The sequence below is a fragment of the Peromyscus maniculatus genome, chromosome 11 (genome assembly GCF_049852395.1).
Source record: "Peromyscus maniculatus bairdii isolate BWxNUB_F1_BW_parent chromosome 11, HU_Pman_BW_mat_3.1, whole genome shotgun sequence".
NCBI classification, from domain to species: domain Eukaryota; kingdom Metazoa; phylum Chordata; class Mammalia; order Rodentia; family Cricetidae; genus Peromyscus; species Peromyscus maniculatus.
In genome coordinates this window covers 29289609-29310935 of record NC_134862.1, presented here as the reverse complement: position 1 = coordinate 29310935, position 21327 = coordinate 29289609, and the positions used below count along the sequence as shown (strand labels likewise).

The following is a 21327-nucleotide window of genomic DNA, read 5'->3' as shown; positions in this document are numbered from 1 at the left end:
TCAGGCTGCCTGGTTTCAAAAACAGATTTTCAAGAACCTGGAAAATAGCTCGCAAAACTAGGCATGCAACCTCAAAGGCTCTCCACACAAGAATGTGTAGATGGAGATACTAGCCAGAAACACGCAGTTAGCCGTGACTATCAGGCCGGGTGTGGTGGCGCATGCCTGTAATCCAGCACTCAGGAGGCTGAGGGGGGAGAATCCTGAGTTCCAGGCCAGCCTGAGTGACACAGTGAAGCCCTGTCACAAAAGAAAACAAAAACCAACATCGCTCCAGCAAACGAAACAATGCCCACAAAGAACACAGCTTGGGAGCTGGCTCAGTTAGATAGGATTTCTGTGCAGGGGTGAAGGCCGGCCGGCATTTTGATTCTAGAACACTTGTAAGAGCTAGGCACAGTGGCCACGTGGCCGGCTAATGCTTGGGTGGTGGAGACGGCTCCCTTGAGCTTTCTGGTCAGCCAGCTTAGTAGAAACAGTGAGCTCCAGGTTCAGTGAGAGACCCTGTCTCAAAAGATGAAGGAGAGTAGGCAAGTGTGGGGACTCAGCCTTTAATCCCAGGAGCCAGAGGCAGATGGATCTCTGTGAGTTCAAGGCCAGCCTGATCTACAGAGCAAGTTCCAAGACAGCCAGGGCTACACAGAGAAATCCTGTCTTGAAACACAAACAAACATAAGCGTGCGCCCTTTCCAGTTCACACTGTCTGCCTCCTCCTGTGGTTCAGGCCGTGAGCCACACCTTCTGTCCCAGCCCCTGTTCTGCTTCCTGCCATGAAGGACTCATCCCTCAGGACCGTGAGACAAATAAACCCTTCATTCTATAAATTGCCTTGGTCATTGTGTTTATCACAGCAATAGAGAAGTAACTAAGACAGACGCAGAGGCAGGGGGATCTCTGTGAGTTCAAGGCCAGCCAGGTCTACATAATGGTTCCACGCCAGTCAGGGCTACAGAGTGAGACCCTGCCTGAAAAATGTAAAAATATTTTTTAAAAAGGCTGAGGAGCCAAGGAGCTGGCTCTGCAGTTAGGAACACTTGCTGCTGTCCCAGACAGAGGTCCCCACTCAGTTCCCACACCAGGTGGGGCGGCTCACAACTGCCCCAAACTCCAGCTCTAGGGGATCAGATGCCCTCTTCTGGTCTCTGAGGGCACCCACGTATTTGTGGCATACACATAATTTAAAAAAACATGATGGAGAACTACAGAAATACCTGATGTCAACCTCTGGCCTCCACATACTGTGCACACACACTATACACATACACACACACACACACACACACACACGCTCTATCACACACGTGTACGTACATATACAAACTCACGCAGACACTATACACACACTATAACACATATACACACTATACATATACTATATATACACATATTATACATATGCACATACTACAATACATGCATACACATACTATATACACACAAACACACTACCCATATTGTACATACACCACACATACTATATATATCCACATATACTATACCACAACACACATATATATGCATATACATACATTCACATGCACTCAAACACATACACACATGCACACACTATACACACATGAACACACTATATACATGTACTTGTATACATACATATGCATATACACATGCACACATACACACTATACATACACTCATGCACACACTATACATACAGAGACATGCTATACACACAGATATACACATGCAAACACATACTGTTCATATACATGCACACACATATGCACACATACACACATACACTCACACTATACCTGCATACACAGTGTTTTAGGCATTCTGAGTAATTCTTTTTAAAGTCCACCTGACTTGAATTTCTTTTTCTTACATTTGAGACAGGGTCATATGTACCCCAGGCTAGCCTTGGAGGGTTTACATGCTGAAGGTTTTTTCCTCTGCCCTCTGGTGTGCTGGGATTATTACTCCTGCTTCGTCCATCAGGTCTTTCAATGACGTCCGTTTCCTCAGGGGTTGTTTTTGTCTCTAGAGGTGATCAGACCATGTTCTATGACCCGTGTCCGAGAAGCCCTCTGTGGGTGTGTGCTGACTTCTGTTGGTTCCCTGGTGCTGGAGGCTGGGATGGCGAGTGTGTGCTGACTCCAGCCGTGAGCTTAGCCCCCTTCGCAGAGAGGTTCTGCGGCTTTCCGTGGGTCTCAGGCCATAGCACGCTTTGTGTGGTGGTTGCTTGGCTGTGGCCGCAGCTTTTTAGGGAAAACTCCCCTGCAGCTGGGGCTCTGGTGATCAAGGAGCCTCTTGGTTGCCTTTTTTGTTTTGTTTTGTTTTGTTTTGTTTTTTTTTGTTTTTTTGAGACAGGGTTTCTCTGTGTAGCTTTGTGCCTTTCCTGGATCTCACTCTGTAGACCAGGCTGGCCTCGAACTCATAGAGATCCGCCTGGCTCTGCCTAAAAAATTTTTTTAAAATTTGTTTTATGCATGTGGGTGTTTTGCCTGCTTGTGTGTCTGTGTACTGTGTGCTTGCCTGGTGCCTGCAGAGGCATCAGATCCCCTGGGACTAGAGTTACAGACAGCTGTGCGCCCCCTTGTGGGTGCTGGGAATCAAACCCGGGTCTGCCAGAAGATCAGGCAGTGCTTTTAACTGCTGAGCCATCTCTCCAGTCCAGTCCCGTCCCTGTGTCTCCGTCTCCCTCCCCCTCCCCACTTCCTTACTTCGGGAGACAGGTTCTCACTATGGATGGCCTGGAGCTCACTTTGTAAACAAGGCTAGTCTCAAACTCAGAGAGTATTGAGATTAAAGGCATGCACCACCAGACCTGACTCTTTTAATCTATTCTCATTCTCTCTCTGTCTCTCTCTGTCTCTCTCTGTCTCTCTTCTCTGTCTGTCTCTGTCTCTCTGTCTCTCTGTCTCTCTGTCTCTCTGAGATTTATTTATTTATTATGTATACAGAGTTCTGCCTGCATGTTTCCCTCCAGGCCAGAAGAGGGCACCAGATCTCATTACAGATGGCTGTGAGCTGCCATGTGGTTGCTGGGAATTGAACTCAGGACCTTTGGAAGAGCAGCCAGTGCTCTTAACCACTGAGCCGTCTCTCCAGCCCCTTAATCTATTCTCTAAAAAAAAAAAAAGGCTTATTTTGTGTATCGAGGGTATACCCATGCCACAGTACATGTGCAGACATCAGAAAACAGCTTGTGGGAATTGGTTGTCTCCTTCAACTGTGCAGGTCCTGGGGACTGAGCTCACGTTGTCTTGCTTGGTGACAAGCGTTGTTATCTGCTAAACCATGTCACCAGCCCTCTAATCCGCTCTTTACTTAAAGATGGTTCCTTTGGAGTCTCGGTTTTTCAAATGAGAGGTTGCCTCACCTCTGAGTCTTCCTTGGATAGTCACGTGTGCACGCACACCCGTGTATGTGTGTGTTAGTGGTGGCAGGGAGCAGAGGCACGTGAGTAAGGAGAGAGGTCAGAGTAAAGAGCTGCAGATTGAAGTCCCCGGACTGTCCCCCGGGGCGCCTGTTTGACTCGGGAATAGAAACTTGAACAGTTCACCTGCTTCACCTTCGGGAGGCTCTGTGGGGGCTGTTGTCATTTTAAAACTGGTGTGTGTGGTGGGGAGGAGGAGATGGGGAGGTGGGGAGGTAGGAGGGGGGAGATGGGAGGTGGGAGATGGGAGGTGGGAGATGGGAGGTGGGAGATGGGGAGGTGGGAGGTGGGAGATGGGGAGGTGGGGAGTTGGGGAGGTAGGAGGGGGAGGTGGGGAGGTAGGAGGAGGGAGATGGGGAGGTGGGAGATGAGATGGGGAGATGGGGAGGTGGGAGATGGGGAGGTGGGAGATGGGGAGGCCGGAAGACAGCCTTGAGTGTCATTCCTCAGGCGCCCTCTACTTTTAGGCAGTCTCACTGTCTGGAACTTCACACAGTAGACTAGACTACCAGGCCACCGAGCCCCAGGCCTTCGCCTGCCGCCCCCCATTGGGTGCTGAGACCGCGAGGGTCTCTGCCTCCTGGGTGCTGGGAGGAAAGGCCTGAGCCCAGGCCGCCCTCCCTAGAGGTGCGGGCTTGGGGCGTCTGTCTCCACTCTCCTCTCTCAGCATTGCCCTCTCCTGGCTCCCCGTGGGTAAGTGACTTCAGAGTTGTGGTTGTCCCAGCCATCCTCTCCAGGCTGAATGTTTCTAAAGTGCAGGGCAGGGCTGGAGAAATGGCTTGGGGCTGAGAGGACTGACCGCCCCTCCCACCAGCCCCAGAGGATCTGACGTCCTCTTCTGGTCTCTGAGGGTTCTACACTTGTGCACAAACCCCCCACAGGCACACACACGTGCACGTAATTTAAAAGTGAATGTGAAAGCGTAGCAATGGCAGATGTCATTTGATTGCAACTGGATAGAAGGCCCACCACCTTTCCGTTCCTGTCTCTGTCCCCTATAGCTCTGCATCCGGGCCGCCTGTCCGTGTGTCATCGCCTCAGACCCGCAGGATGGCCGCCAACAAGGGCAAGAGCCAGGGCTCCCTGGCTCTTCACAAGGTCATCATGGTTGGCAGTGGAGGGGTCGGCAAGTCGGCGCTGACGCTTCAGTTCATGTATGACGAGGTAAGAGATGCCGCACGCCCTCCCGAGGGACTGTGCCCGCTGCGTCATCGTGTGTGGCCGCTTCGGCTGTGTTCTGCGTCCACTTCCCCATTTGTCCTTGGAGTTTTCAAATAGCTTCGGGGGAGGAGTCTCAGCAGAAGATTCCAGCTGCTGATACAGCGGTGATTTTAGCTGAGGTGGGAATGGGAGGCGCCTCTCCACACACTGTGTTATCAGTGTTCTGGGTGCTTTCTTTGTGATGGGAGCACTCGAAGAGAGAGGTCTCTGTATAGGTGCTAGAGCTTAAGTTTTTATTATTTTAATTTATGTGTATGTGGAAAAATGAGTATGTGTGGGGTGTGTAGAAGAGTGTAGTTGCCTTCAGAGGCCAGAGGAGGGCGTCAGATATCTGAAGTTATAGGCAGTTGTGAGTTGCTCAGTGTGGGTTCTGGGAACCAAACTCCTGTTAGCTCCAAGGGCAGCAGGTACTCGGCACTGGGCCATCTCTCCAACTCCAACTCTATTTTTTTCCCCCTGAGACAGGGTTTCTCTGTGTAGTTTTGGTGCCTGTCCTGGAACTCACTCTGTAGACCAGGCTGGCCTTGAACTCAAAGAGATCTGCCTGGCTGTGGCTCCCGAGTGCTGCAATTAAAGGCGTGCGCCACCTCTGCCCGGCCCAACTCTAATTTTTCAAAGACAAAGTCTCAAATGGCCCAGGCTGGCTTAGAACTCACTGTGTAGCCAAGGATGACCTTGAACTTCTGATCCTCCCGCCTCCCCTGCTGGGTTGATAGACGCGTGCCACCTTTTACCTGGTTTGTGCGGCTCTGGGGATGGAGGGGCTTTAATGTGTGAGAGGTGAGCGCTCTACCAGCTGAGCTACTCCCCGGCCTCAGGTGCTGTGGTTTGGGCCTTGAGTGTCTCCCAAGGGGTCCTGTGCTGAAGAACTTAGCCTCAGCCTACAGCACCTTAGGAAGCAGAGTTCAGCCGGAGGAAGTCAGGTCACTGGAAGTGTCCTTAGAAAGAGGCATTGGCATCCCAGCCCCATCCTGGTTTTTCTCTGCTGTGTGGTGAGGCAGATGCGTCACCATCATCTGCCTCACCACAGGCCCCTAAGAAGTGTGGAGCGAAATCTCTAAAACCATGAGCCAAAGTGAATCCTTTCTCTTTCATTAATTCTGTGTGTGTGTGTGTGTGTGTGTGTGTGTGTGTGTGTGTGTGTGTGTGTTTGCTCAGCTCTCTTCCTCCAGTGTGGGAGCCGCAGGGACGGAGTTAGGTTGTCGGGTTTAGTGGCGAGCACCGCTGTCTCCCGGCCCCCAGTTTATTTCTCCTTTGTTGCTTGTGCTCTGGTGCCAGGCCTGAGCATCCTTCACCAGGGCCGGGCTCACGAAGGGTTGCTCCCGTGTGTCCTGAGTTTCCATTTTAGGTCATATCTAAATCATGGCTGTTTTGAGTTAGTCCTTACGTTTTACATGCACCGCGTAAGAAGTCCAGTTATACCCTCTCTCGTGTTCTCCAGTTCGTCTCATCTGCTTAGCTGTTATTTTTTCTTTCCTTTTTGTGAAAAAAAAAAAAGATTTATTTATTGACATGTATCTGTGTTCGGGTATGTGACATTTACATGTATCTGTGTTTGGGTGTGTGACATTTACGTGTATCTGTGTTTGGGTATGTGACATTTGCATGTATCTGTGTTTAGGTGTGTGACATTTATGTGTATCTGTTTGGGTATGTGACATTTACGTGTATCTGTGTTCGGGTATGTGACATTTACGTGTATCTGTGTTCGGGTATGTGACATTTACGTGTATCTGTTTGGGTAAGTGACATGTGTATCTGTGTTCGAGTATGTGACATTTATATGTATTTGTGTTCGGGTATGTGACATTTACGTGTATCTGTTTGGGTATGTGGCATGTGTATCTGTGTTTGGGTGTGTGACATTTACATGTATCTGTGTTCGGGTAAGTGACATTTATGTGTATCTGGGTATGTGACATTTATGTGTATCTGTGTTCGGGTATGTGACATTTACATGTATCTGTTTGGGTATGTGACATTTACATGTATCTGTGTTTGGGTGTGTGACATTTACATGTATCTGTTTGGGTATGTGACATTTACGTGTATCTGTTTGGGTATGTGACATTTACATGTATCTGTGTTTGGGTGTGTGACATTTACGTGTATCTGTTTGGGTGTGTGACATTTACGTGTACCTGTGTTTGGGTATGTGACATTTATGTGTACCTGTGTTCGGGTATGTGACATTTACGTGTATCTGTTTGGGTATGTGACGTGGGTACACATGCCTTTGAGAGCCAGAGCGGCTTCAGGTGTGCGGCTGGAGTTTGGGTGGTGGTGAGCCAGGCACCTCGGGTGGGTGCTGGGAACCAAACTCAGACCGTCCGGAAGAGCAGTGAGTGATCTTTCCTGCCGGGCCATCATCTCTCTCCTTTTCAGAAGCTCCTTTTTCTTCTCTTTTTTGGGGGGGTGGGGAGGTACTAGTTATTAAACCTAAGGCTCACACATGCCAGGGTAGCACTGTGACACTGAGCTGTATATATGCCCAGCCATCTTCAAATCTGTAACTTCTTATTTTTAGTTATTTGGCTAATTTATTTACTTGGACTGGAGAGATGGCTCGGTAGTTATGAGCACTGGCTGCTCTTCCAGAGGACTTGGGTTCAATTCCCGGCCCCCTCATGGTGGCTCACAGCTCCAACTCAAGGGGATCTGACATCCCTTCTGGCCTTTCCAGACACCAGCACTCATGTGCACACGTGCGCGCACACGCACAGACACACATGCATATAATAAAAAATAATTAAAATTAATTCATCTATGTTTAATGTGGTCTTATTTTATGTATTTGAGTATTTTGCTTGTGTGCCTGGCCACCATGGAGGCCAGATGCAGGCGTTGCATCTCCTGGAAGAGATGTGCAAAAGCAGGAAGTCCTCTTGGTCACTCAACCATCTCTCCAGACCTGTTTGGTTTTCTGAGACAAGCTCTCTGTGTGTAGCCTTAGCTGTCCTGGAACTCACTCTGTAGCCCAGGCTGGCCTCTCAGAGATCTGCCTGCCCCTGGGGTTAAAGGTGTGTACCACCACTGGCCAGCTTCTATCTCTCATTTTTTTTTTTTTAAATATTTCAAATTTGTTCCTTGACAGTTTCGTACATGTGTATAATCTATTTGGATCATATTCATTACCTATTACTGTCTCTTATCATACATTATTATACATTCCTCATTACTGTCTCTTACCCACTTCCTGCTCTCACTTCTTAGTCCTAGAAAGTCTCCCATCTATTTTCATGTCTATTTTGTGTGACCCACTGGGTTCAGTTAGGGGGCTGGCATGAGCATCATGGGGGTGTATTTTGAGGCACAGTCTCATTAGATTGCTCAGGCTAGCCCAAAGCTTGCAGTCTTCCTGCCTCAGCTCTCGAGTGCTGGGCCTGGCTGAGAGGGCTCAGTGGGTAAAGCGGTCACCATGCACGTGTTGGGAATCACGTGCAGGCGTGGGCAGTCACCGTGCAGGCGTGGGCAGACACCATGCACATGTCAGGAACCACCATGCAAGCTCGAACCCTAGAGCCTTTGTAAAAGCTGGCTGCACTGGCATCTCTAACTGCAGTACTTCTGTGGAAAGGTCAGCCGTGCAGGTGGGAGACTCCAGAAGCTCCTGGGCCGGCCAGCCCTGTGTGTGTACAGTGGCAAGTAAAAGGAAGAGAGACCCTGACACACACACACACACACACACACACACACACACACACACACACACACACACACACACATACACACAGTTTGTTAAAGTCTCATGAATTGGTTCATTTTTTCTGTGTGTCTTCATTACCAAATAAACATTTAGGAAGGCTAATTTGCTTCTGTCTCTCTTTTTAGCAGCTTTTGAATTTGTTGTCTTTGTGGATATATCCTTACCGATCTCTACTCTCTCCAGTGACCCTCTGCAGGACACGCTATAGTCTAGGTTTTTCTCATGCCTGTGGATAGTTCCTGTTTTCCTTTTTGCAGTAGTATAGCATTTTGCTGTGCCGCCCGCTTTTGCTGAGCATTTGAATAGACCGTCTTCTGTGATGCCACTTGGTGCCACGGTGACTTCCACGATTTTGGGGCCAGCATTTCTGAGATTGTATTCCTAGAAGCAGCGTGGTGGTGGGGGTGGAACAGAGGAGAAAGTACTCATTTTACCGGATGTTGACAAATCCTTCTCTGTGGGATGGTCCTGTCCCTGTCCCACAGAGAACAAAAATGTCTCCCCTTAAGCCTGTGTCTCAGAATAGCTGTCTCCCTTTCTCCTGCTCTCTTCCCTCCCTCCCTCCCTCCCTCCCTCCCTCCCTCCCTCCCTCCCTCCCTCCCTCCCTCCCTCCCTCTCTCTCTCCCTCCCTCTCTCCCTCCCTCCCTCCCTCTCTCCTCTCCCCACTTCCTTTTGAGCTAGTGAGGGGGTCCTCTCTCCATCTGTGTGGTCCTGAGGTCCTTTGTTGGATGGTGATGCCTCCCCGGCCCGAGGATGTTAGGGAGGAGAGTGCTTCACACCGTGGTCCTCATCTCATTCTGTCAGCGCTTGTGTTTGCTGGGCTCTCTTGTCTTTCATTCTTGGGAATCTAATTTATCAATTTCTTTTTACATGGCTTCTGGACTTTGAGTCATAGTTAAAAAAGGCCTTCTCTACTTCAAGGTAATAAGGGCCTCACCGGGTCCACTTTCAGTGCTGGACTGAATTTGTTTATTTCATAGTTTACATGTGTACGTGCATGTTCATGTATGCAGATGCATGTGTGTGGGGTGTGTGCATGCATGTGTGTGGGGTGTGTGCATGCATGTGTGTATAGGTGCTTATGTGCCTCTGGAGGTCAGAGAATACCCCAGGTAATGTTCCCCAGTCATGGCCCACCGTGTGTTTTGAGACAAGATCTCTCGTTGCCTGGGGCTCACTGAGTAGGCTGGGCTTGGCTGGCCAGTGAGCTCCAGTGTCCGCCTGTCTTCACCTCCCAGCACAGGGCTTGTAGACACGCACTAACTCCCATGTCTGCCTTTTTTAAAAGATTTATCTTTATTATTTTTTAAGATTTATCTTTATTATTTTTAATTATGTGTACCCGTGTGTAACTGGGTGGGTATGTGCATGCGAGTGCACGTGCTCATACAGGCATTGGACACCCCTGGAGCTGGAGTTACAGACAATTCTGAGACACTCAAGGGTGCTGGGAACTGAACTTGGGTCCTCTAGGCGAGTGGTATGTACTCGTAACTGCTGAGCCATCACTCCGGCCTCTGACTTTTTCTTTTGTTGTTTTTAAATGTAGTATGTGGGGATCGAACTGAGGTCCTCATGCTTGCTCGTCAGCACTTTACCCACTGAACCATCTCCCAGCCCCCTGCTGGTTCCTCTCACCAAATTCCTTCGATATGATTTTTATACTTCTATTCATTATGAATACAGGCTCCCACCTCTCCCCTTTTCCTTGTTTGTACTGCTTCTAATTGTTGAAAGCCTTAAAAGAAGAAAAAATGAACTCAGAGCTATCAAGAAAGGAAGGGTTCTCAAGCATGGAGGGGTTACCTGGAATTCCAGCATTTGGAAGGCTCAGGAGTTCAAGACCAGCCCAAGCTGGTGTGACCTTGTCTCAGAAGGGGAGGGAGGGAGGGAGGGAGGGAGAGAGGGAGGGAGGGAGGGAGGGAGGGAGGGAGGGAGGGAGGGAGGGAGGAAGGAAGGGAGGAAGGAAGGAAGGAAGGATGGTTTGTATTTTTCAGTGTCTCCTCCAAGGTGTACTGACTCCCGGCTCCCAGCCAGTGCAAAGCTGGTCTTAAAGCACTCAGATGTAGAAGCAGGGGCCTGCTATAATCCTTAATTCTGTGTTTTCCAGTTTGTAGAAGACTATGAGCCCACCAAAGCCGACAGTTACAGAAAGAAGGTGGTCCTCGACGGAGAAGAGGTCCAGATAGACATTCTGGACACAGCTGGCCAGGAGGACTATGCGGCCATCCGAGACAATTACTTCCGCAGCGGGGAGGGCTTCCTGCTTGTGTTCTCCATCACAGAGCACGAGTCCTTCACTGCCACAGCCGAGTTCAGGTGTGTTTGACGGGGACAACTGGTCCTTGACTCCCTGCCAGGGGGGCCGAGGCTTCGAGGGATCTGGGGTGGAGCAGAACGGAGATGGCTGGGCCCGTGATGAGGAAGAACTCAGCCACAGGGTTTTCTGAATCTTGGTACACTTTGATCCACCATTGCGTCCATCTCTTTGTGCATCCATGTTTTAGGATTTCTGGACATATCTTTTTTGAAGGATTTATTCATTTATTTATTTTGGTTTTTTTGAGACAGGGCCTCTGTGTAGACCTGGCAGGCCTTGAACTCAGAGATCTGCTTGCTCCTGCCTCCAGAGTGCTAGGATTAAAGGTGTGTGCCACCACACCTGGCTTACTTTTATTTTTATTTATTTTATGTGTATGAGTGTTTTGCTGCATGTATATCTATCTGTGTACCACATCCATGCCTGATGTCTGTGGAAGCCAGAAGAGGGCATTGGATCCCCTGGGACTGGAGTTACAGAAGGTTGTGAGCTACCATGTGGGTGCTGGGAATTGAACCTGGGTCCTCTAAAGGGGCAGTCAGTGCTCTTGACTACTGAGCCATCTCTCCAACCATTGTGTGAGTGTGTAAGAGTACAGGGGAGCACAGATGTGTGTGTTTGTGCTACAGGGAGTGTGTGGAGGTCAGGAGAAGACTGAAGTGAGTTCTCGCTTACCATGTGGGTGGGTTCCAGGGATCGAACTCGGGCAGTCAGGCTCGGTGCCCAGCCCCCTTCTGTCTGAGTCATTGCCAAAGTTCCCAGACCAGGCTTCAACAAGTTCTTTCTTGTTACAAAATCAGATGGCCCATCAGATGGCCCACCAAAGGTAAAGAGAGTCAGCTGAACGTTTCCCATGAGTTTGAGGGTGGCCTCGGGGAGCCGGGGAGGCGTCAGGGGCTGAGCTCAGCCAGTCTGGTAGAGCCAGCAGATGATAAGGTGGACCTCTAGTGCTTGTGGTCTCAGATCTCCAGAGAGCTGAAGGTCTGGTTTTCTGCAACTGTAGTGTGTAGTGGAGGAGACCGATGGACAGAGAGGTCTCAGCGTGAACAGGTGCCTCTGTGATCACAACTGTGTCCTCTTCACAATCTGATTTTGAGGCCATTGAAGATGAGACAGAGTACACGTGCACACTGCCTTTTTACTCTCCAATTCCTATATTGGAATTATTAAGCGTTTTTGTGAGCTATTGCTTTGAGTTTGATGAGGTTTTTGTTTCATTTATTTTATGTGCATGGGTGTTTTGCCTGCACGTATGTCTGTGCAGCATGTACATGCAGAGCCTGCAGAATCCAGAAGAGGACATCAGAACCCTGGAACTGGAGTTACAAACAGTTGTGAGCTGCCATGTGGGTGCTGGGAATCAAACCAGGTTGCTCTTAACCACTGAACCATCTCTCAGACCCTGGGTTTTTTGTTTTGTTTTCTTTTGCCCTTTTTTTTTTTTTTTTTTAAGGCAACGTCTCATGTAGCCCAGGTTAGCCTTAAACTTACTATGTAGCCAAGATGACCCTGAAACTTCTGGTTCTACTGAGTCCTGGGATTACAGGCATGTACCATCATGCCCCATCTAGAGAGGGCTGGAGATGGAACCTGGGGCTCTGTGCCTGAAGGCAAGCAACCTGCCGTGGGCCACATCTCCAGCCCCTTTGAATTTGTTTTAATTCCTGGGATTCCCAGAGGGTTCCCTCCCTTCCTTCTCCTCTCCCTGTCCACCTTTTTCTTTTTCCCCATAAATTGGAAACCCTGTTGGGATGCAGACTCCTGGCCTCCTGTGTGGACATCTCTTTTGTAGGAGTGTGGGGTAGAGAAGTCTGCAGATGGAGAGAGACCAGATGATCATGGTGGGGGGAAGCTGAGGGCTAGCCTCGGAAATCCCGTGCCAGTAGAGACTCATTTTGAAATACTCCCCAAATGGAGCGATTTCTCTTGTTCCTTGCCAGGCTTTTTAGATATGCTTGTAAACACCAAGGCACACTACCAGCTACTTGTAAAGCTGAGTTCTTATGCTTATGCCAGCTTTAAAACAAAACAAAACAAAAACAAAGCCACTTTATTTATTTGTGTGTTTGTGTATGGGCACTGTCACACATGCCATGGTGTGGAGGTTGTCATACACGCATGGTGTGGAGGTTGTCACACATGCCATGGTGTGGATGTTGTCACAAATCCATGCTGTGGAGTTTGTCACACATCCATGCTGTGGAGTTTGTCACACATCCATGGTGTGGAGGTTGTCACACACCCATGCTGTGGAGGTTGTCACACACCCACGCTGTGGAGGTTGTCACACACCCCGTGGTGTGGAGGTTGTCACACACCCATGCTGTGGAGGTTGTCACACACCCATGCTGTGGAGGTTGTCACACACCCATGCTGTGGAGGTTGTCACACACCCATGCTGTGGAGGTTGTCACACACCCTGTGGTGTGGAGGTTGTCACACACCCATGCTGTGGAGGTTGTCACACACCCATGCTGTGGAGGTTGTCACACACCCATGCTGTGGAGGTTGTCACACATGCATGGTGTGGAGGTTGTCACACACCCACGCTGTGGAGGTTGTCACACACCCACGCTGTGGAGGTTGTCACACACCCACGCTGTGGAGGTTGTCACACACCCCGTGGTGTGGAGGTTGTCACACACCCATGCTGTGGAGGTTGTCACACACCCCGTGGTGTGGAGGTTGTCACACATCCATGCTGTGGAGGTTGTCACACACCCATGCTGTGGAGGTTGTCACACACCCCATGCTGTGGAGGTTGTCACACACCCATGCTGTGGAGGTTGTCACACACCCCGTGGTGTGGAGGTTGTCACACACCCATGCTGTGGAGGTTGTCACACACCCATGCTGTGGAGGTTGTCACACACCCATGCTGTGGAGGTTGTCACACACCCATGCTGTGGAGGTTGTCACACACCCATGCTGTGGAGGTTGTCACACACCCACGCTGTGGAGGTTGTCACACACCCACGCTGTGGAGGTTGTCACACACCCACGCTGTGGAGGTTGTCACACACCCATGCTGTGGAGGTTGTCACACACCCATGCTGTGGAGGTTGTCACACACCCCGTGGTGTGGAGGTTGTCACACACCCATGCTGTGGAGGTTGTCACACACCCCGTGGTGTGGAGGTTGTCACACACCCGTGCTGTGGAGGTTGGCGGATAACATGCAGGAGTCCTTCACCACTCACCTCGTGGGTCAAGCTCAAGTCATCCTGGGAAGCCAGCGCCCTTATCCCTGAGCCGCCTCACTGGCTCCTCCTCAGCTTCTCTTAAACACACTATTCTTGATGTCTCACCCATAGGGAGCAGATCCTTCGGGTTAAGGCGGAGGAAGATAAAATCCCACTGTTGGTCGTGGGCAACAAGTCTGACCTGGAGGAGCGGAGGCAGGTGCCGGTGGATGAGGCCCGGGGCAAAGCGGAAGAGTGGGGTGTGCAGTACGTGGAGACCTCAGCGAAGACCCGTGCCAACGTGGATAAGGTAGCCTGAGTTCTGGAGGTCTCTTGGAAACTGGCTTTTGATGTCTCAAGACCCAGCTGTCTCACTCGCTTGGGTCTAATTTTATTTTAAGAGTGTGTGTGTGTGTGTGTGTGTGTGTGTGTGTGTGTGTAACTGTATCTGTGCGATGATATTCACATGTGAGTGTAGGTCCCCAGTGAGGCCAGAGGAGATCACAGAAGGCCCTGGAACTGAAGTTGCAGGTGGTTGTGAACTGTCTGACGTGGGTACTGGGAACTGAATTCAGGTCCTGCGGGAGTGGTCGTGTTCTTGACCACTGAGCCACCTCTCCAGCTGCCCCAGCTGCCGCCGCCACCACCACTCCGCCTCCTCTTCTTCCTCCTCCTCTTTCTTCTCCTCTGCCTCCTCCTCTTTTTCCTTTTTGACAGGGTCCCATAATGCCTGGGTCCGGCCTCCAGCTTGGTGATGTAGCTGGGGTGAACCTGAAGTTCTGATCCGCCGGTCTCCATCTCCAGGCTCTGACCTTCCTGGTGTGTATCACCGCAGTGCTCTGCCGTTTTCTGTTTTTCTTTCCTTTTTCCTTTTGACAAAGTCCACCCAGGCTAGCCTAGAGCTCCATATGTAGCTAAAGAAGACCTTGACCTTCTGGCCTTCCAGCCTCCACCCCGTGCACGCCCCTTTGCTGGGGTGACAGGCTTGTACCACTGTACCCTGTTTACACAGTGCTGGGAGTAGAACCCAGGGCTGCTTCACACAAGCACACGCCAGCCTGTGTTTTCCTTTTACGTCAGAGTTCAAGGTGCTGCCTCAGAGCAGAAGTCAGCCCCTCACAGCTGAACTTTTCTCTCTTTCCACGTGCTGTGGTGTGGGTTCTTACTTCATATCCTGGTCTTGTGAATTCAGTGCAGTTACGACAGGCAGAAGGGCCGTGTCTACACCCAGCTTAGCCACAGATCTCTCTCCGTCTCTTCTTCTCAGTTCGCACCGTAGCTCAGGCTAGTGCTGTGGGATGTCATTCCTCCTTGTTTTGTGCCCTCCCAGGGAGGGCTGTGTGACCAGTTTGTTCCGGAGGATGGCTGAGTGCTCTCCATTAGGAGGGCTTAGCTTTAAGCAGGGGTCAGTGTTGACCACACATCTCTCCGTAGCCTGGGGTACAGTGTGGATTGTGTTCCATCATCAGCTGCTTTTTGGTTGTCTTAGTTAGCTAATTTATTTATTTTTAAAATTATATTTGTTTCATTGTGTGTGTGTGTGTATGGGGAGGGGTGCATATGTGCAGCTCTGAACTCACATGCCACAGCACACATGTGGAGGTCAGAGGACAGCCTATGGGCTCTCTCCTTTCATCATGTGAGTCCCAGGGAATTGAACTCAGGTTGCTAGGCTTGGCAGCAAGTACCTTACCTGCTGAGCCATCTCCCTGGCCTCTCTGTCTGTCTGTCGGTCAGTCTATCTCTGTATCTATCTATCTATCTATCTATCTATCTATCTATCTATCTATCTATCTATCTATCTATCTATCTATCTATCTATCTAGAGATAGGGTCTCATATAGTCCAGACCAACCACTCCATGTAACAAGTACTAGAATTACAGGTGTGGCTTATTACACTTGATTTATGGGGTGTCAGAGTGGAACCCAGGGCTCCGCGTATGGTAGATGGTGTTTTCTTTACATTCTCATCTGAACTCTCATCCTGTGGTGCCCAGACTTCTATTCTTCTCTTCCTGTCAGATCCTAGCCGAGGGAATCACTGGGGCATCCAGGTAGCCTTCATCTTCTCTGGATGAGGAGGTGGGGACACATTTGAGACATGGCCGCCCAGTGTAGTCCTGGCTGCCTCTGCCTCCCACACCTTTTATCTTTTAAAGTCCAAGAAGACTGTCTGATGATGGTAGCACAGGCCTTTGATCCCAGTTCTCAGAAGGCAGAAGCAGGTAGATCTCTGTGAGTTCGAGACCAGCCTGGTCCACATAAGGAGACCTTGTCTAAAGTCCAACAACAACACAAAGCAGAGACTTTCTCAACACGAAAATGCTGATGCTGCCTTGGAGGGGTGGGACTCGAGTCTCTGGGGTCTCTTGTGGTGGGGGGTGTTACACATCATCATCTCCCCTCCTCTCCCTGGACAAACTCTCACCTGCCAGGCAAGACCCAGCAGCAACTTCTAACAGGTGGGAAGCACTGTTTTCTTGGGGAAACACTTTCAGCTCAGCCCAGGAACAATGTGGGTGCCATTTTCAGTGGAATGCACCCACACATCTCCCCTGCCTTTTAGCACAGGATGAAACAAGTTCGTCACTTTTGACCTATGGCTGTGGCTGGCAACAGGGGTGTAGAGGTCAGCCTGAGGCACTTGGGATTCCCTTCCCTGTGCCTGGGGCTCAGGGTACGCTCATGTGGCATGCCACACCAGAAGAGCCGGGTTGCCCTACTTTGTTTTTGAAGCAGCAATTCACGTAGCGCAGGCTGGCCTCCAATTTGTTATATGGTCTAGGATGACTCTGAATTTTGAACCTTTCCAGATCTGTGGCATCACACATGACTTGTATTTTTCTTTCTTGTTTGTTTTTTAAAATTTTCTTTATTAAAAAAAAAAAAAAATGACGGGGTCTCATCTACCCTAGGCTAGCCTCCAGCTCAGTCTGTAGCCGAGAAGGACCTTGAACTTCTGGTCCGCCTGCCTCTGCCTCCTGCGTGCTGGGATTACAGGTGTGCATCGCCATGCTGGGGATCCTTCCCCAGGGTCTTGCTCACGCTCGGCAGGTGCTCTGCTGACTGAACCACATCGCCAGCCCGCAGACTCGCTTTTCACCTTGGTCTGTGTCTGAGCATCAGATCTCAGAGCTGGGGGCGATAAAAACGCCTGTGTTCCTTGTCACCCTTCCAGCTTCTGTGGGGAATCTCCAGTGTGTCTTTGCAGCCAGCATATTTTGTCTGCTGGAGAGTAATCAGCCCTTTGGTAATTGCTGGTCGCAGAGGGTAAAACCCAAACCTCATTGACAAATGATAACGCCTGTCTAGATAGTACGGTGGCCTGTCTTTTTGATAAAATTCCTCTTGGCAGTGGAATGGGGTTGGGGGTGAAGGGGCGGGGTGGGGGCAGGGAGGTGTGGGGCAGAGTGTAGGTGAAGAGGAATGCCGTGACAAGACCTTCTTTCCCTCTGCTCTACAGCTTTCCAGCACAGGAACCTGCCTTCCTGCTTCCCATCCCTTGCTTTCCCAGATTTGCCTCTGCGGGCTTTGGAAGTAGGGTTTGGGCAGGGGCCAAATCCTGAGTCGCTGACAGTGGCACCCTGGCCCTTGTGGTCACATGAGGTGTGGGGAGCAAAGCGGAGACTCGACTTGTTTCTTTTTTCTTTTTGTTCATTTGTGGTGTGTGTGAGTGTGTGTGTGAATGTGTGGTGTGTGTGTGTGAATGTGTGTGGTGGGTGTGTGTGTGCATGTGTGTACATGTTCATACAGTCACCTATGTGTGGAGGTCAGAGGACAACTTGTGGGAGCCAGGACCTTCCGTCACCATGAGTGTCTCAACTATTGAACTCAAGTCATCAGGCTGGATGGGGAGGGGCTCTGCCCCATGAGCCACCTCGCCTGCCCATTGGCTTTTCTGGAAATGGGAAATGTAGACTCCCAGGTGCCCACTGCCCTTGGGAGAAGGAGGGCTGTTTCACTAACGCAGCTTTGTTCGTTTATTTATCGTTAATAGTTTGTTTTTCATTGGGTCGGGGCTCATAAAAGTAAGCTTGGGAGCTGGGGCTTGGGGACTCAGTTGCCCTGGGGTTCCATCGCCAGTGCCACGTGACCCAACCCAGGGAGGACCAGGAGCTCCTGGCCACGCACAGTCAACTGGAGGCCAGCTTGGGCTACAGGAGCCTCTACCTCAAATGAATGAATGAATGATGAATGAATGAATGTCTATTTGGGCTTTGTGCGATAAGACCTGAGTACGTAACCTGCCAACTGAGCTGGTTGTCAGTGACTAATGGCTCCCCTCTTCTCCTTCCCCCACCCCGTGCCCCCCCCCCCCCCCGCCCCCAGGTCTTCTTTGATCTGATGAGAGAAATCCGAGCAAAGAAGATGTCGGAAAACAAGGACAAGAACGGCAGGAAGAGCAGCAAGAGCAAGAAGAGTTTCCGAGAGCGGTGCTGCTTGCTGTGAGCCGGGCCAGCGGAGCGGAGCCGCGGCTGCGGAGCGCGAGGCCAGGGGTGGCTCCAGCCTGGCTTCGCTCTCCACAGCTGCGTTCACCGTCACTTCTTCTTCACATGGGACAGATGTCTGTGTGTCAGCGGCTGGCAGAGGAGTCACCTTTGTGTGGTAGATCTGCTAACTTCAGCAGGAGCTTTGAGAATCCCCCCCCCTCCCTGAACCATGACAGCCACCAGCTCTGGGACCTGGAGATCCCAGACAGCTGAGTTGGGGTGCCAAGAGAAAGTATTGTCACAGTATCTCATTCTCCCTAGTTTTAGGACGCGGCCATCTTTTGTTTGAAAATGAAAACGCCTCATTTTAGCTGGGCGTGGTGGTGCAGGCCTGCAGTGAGGCAGGGTAAGGCAGGGAGGGTAGCCTGAGTTCAAGGCCAGCCTGGGCTACTTAGCAAGAGCCTGTCTCTAAAAGAAAAAAAAAATTACGTCTTATTTTCTTAGGTTTTAGAAAAGGGTCTCTGGTAAGACCCCTTGTCAGTTCTTAACAGTTTAGAAGTACACAGAAAAATCTAAGCTCTGGTAATACTGAAAAAACAAAAGGGTTCTTTTCTTTTCTTTTCTTTTCTTTTCTTTTCTTTTCTTTTTTTTTCTTTCTTTTTTGTAAAGATAAACCTCGGTGGCTTGGAAGCAGAATTAGAAAGATGAACCTGGTCACTTGGGCAGATAGGCTGCATCAAGCTTCCTGGCGTTTGAAGGGAAAGTGGGGTGTTGTTCTCTTCGTATTTAAACGCCAGCCAGGTGCTGGCCGTGGGCTTTCTCTCCTCAGTACCCTGTGTAGTGAGGGACCTTTCTTTGCGGGGGATGTAGGCCTGTACTCACAGCGGGCTTGCTTTTTCTGACTGGGTCGTGTTCATATCTTCCGTTCCCCTCCCACACCAGCCTTATCCCTGGGTTCCGCTCCGCTCCGTCAGCAGAGAACAGGCAGTCCTATTCTTTTGTTCTTTTTCTTCCTTCTGAAAAATGTGACCAGTTCGAATTATGTCCCAGAACATAAAGCGAGTGCCAGCCCTGGCCCATCTGCTCCCTCTGTGGACACCGGGTCACTCCCAATTCACAAGTCGGGGAGGGGAAGGCCCAGAGGGCGTCGGCATCTCCCGGCAGCTGGTTCTGATGGCACAGAGATGACGAGCCAGGCCTACAGGCTCGGGTCCACTCTCTGGTCATGACACAGTGGGCTGCCACTGAGCACACACACTCCTCCCGTTTTTCAGAAGTGAACATTTCATGTCTAGGTGCCGACCGTGAATCTGGGTGGGGAGAGCAGGAGCCCTTCGCTTGGGTGATTTTCAGATGTGGGAACGAAGGTCTGATCCCTGGAAACCGATCTTGTGTCACTTCCAAAGAATCATGGGCTTTTTTAAATAAAAAAAAATGCAAAATACACTTTTCAGGATTTTGCCCTTTTGCCTGGGTGCCGCCGCCACACGGAATGCTCATGGAGAGGAATTAGCGGGTAGTCGTTATTTTTAACAGATGTGCCACGGTATCAGACTTCAGTGAATCCCAGGGGCTGGGAAACTCAACCATAAACACAAGCAATAACTGTAACTTCACCTCTCATTCGGGAGACATCTCCATCCTCCTTAAAATATAAAGCTTTGAAGATGATTACACTCGAGTGCTAACAGCCCCGTCAGTTAAAGATTTCGCTGACATAAAAACATGCACGTGAGGCTCGAGAGGGCCTCAGTGAGTAAGAGCCATGCTGAGGGGCTGGAGAGATGGCTCAGCAGTTAAGAGCACTGGCTGTTCTTCCAGAGGACCCGGGTTCAATTCCCAGCACCCACGTGGCAGCTCACAGCTGTCTGTAACTCCAGTTCCAAGGGATCTGACACCCTCACACAGATGTACATGCAGGCAAGATACCAGTGCACATAAAGTGAGAATAAGTAAATCATTTTTAAAAAAATTAAGAGCACATGCTATGAAAACATGACCTGGGTTTGAATCCCCACACAGAAAAAGCCAGGTCTGTAGCCACAGTGCTGTGGGAGTGGAGACAGGATGACTGGGCCTTGCTGATGGTTACTAGCCATCATCTGGTCAGTGGAGATCCTGTCTCAAAGGGATGAGGTGGAGGATGATAGAGCAGGACACACACTTCTTCCTCTGGTCTCTGTTCTTGTGAACATAGTTGCACACACATGCCACATACATGTACTATACTACACATGTAAAGCATCAAGGTAATTACACTGCCTAGTAGATGAATCCATCTTGGTTTTACTGACGGAGATGTACTTATTAAGCTAGATGAATTGTGGTATGTAAATTTATTTCACGTGTGTGTCTGTGTGTACGTGATAGGTATGTGTGGGCACCGACGCCACAGTGTACGTAGAGAGGTCAAAGGACAGACAGTTTGTAGGGTCAGTTCTCTCCTTCCACCTGGTCACGGGTTCTGGGGATCAAACTTGGGCCACCAGGCTTCTTTGGCAAGCACTTCTGCATACCAAACCATGTCATTGGCCAAAGCCAAATTTAATCAGGCCTGGCAAGATGGCTCACTGAGTAAAGGAGACTGCCGCCAAACCTGACAGCCTGGGTTCAGACGCCGAGACCCACATGCATGAAGAACAGAACTGATTCTGCAAGTTGCCCCCTGACCATCTACACATGTGCTGTGGTGTGCATGTGCACACACACACACACACACACACACAATAATAAAAGGAAATAAGTGTTAAGTGAATAAATTTGAGGGAAACGACCATCCCTGAAATACACAGTTCCTGTGCTGATATAGGAGCTGCACTCGAATACACACCATAGATGCTTAGCGTGTGTAACTAGCATTTGCCACACAAGCCCGATGATGTGAATTCTGCCTCTGGAGCCCGTGTGGAAGGAAGAACAGATCCCTGAAGTTGCCCTCTGTTGCAGTCACGGGCATGCACACATTAGTAAGTATTTCAGGACTTTTTTTGGTGCATGTATGTGGGTTATATGCACAGGAGGGCAGGTGCCCGCAGTGGCCAGAAGAGGGTGCTGGGTCTTCTGGAG

General features: G+C 50.1%; 1 protein-coding gene across 2 annotated transcripts in view; it reads left to right on the top strand.

The window, feature by feature from the left end:
* The window catches only part of Ralb (RAS like proto-oncogene B), a 39478-nt gene extending 19771 nt beyond the window's left edge, over positions 1-19707 (top strand). For both annotated transcript variants that reach the window (XM_006994555.4, XM_076547226.1), the window contains exons 2-5: positions 4402-4564; positions 10438-10646; positions 13962-14139; positions 18161-19707. In XM_006994555.4, the coding sequence (XP_006994617.3) occupies positions 4451-4564; positions 10438-10646; positions 13962-14139; positions 18161-18280 (621 nt within the window). In that variant the 5' untranslated portion in view covers positions 4402-4450 and the 3' untranslated portion in view covers positions 18281-19707. The remainder of the gene's footprint in view (positions 1-4401; positions 4565-10437; positions 10647-13961; positions 14140-18160) is intronic.
* The last annotated feature ends 1620 nt before the right edge of the window (positions 19708-21327 follow it).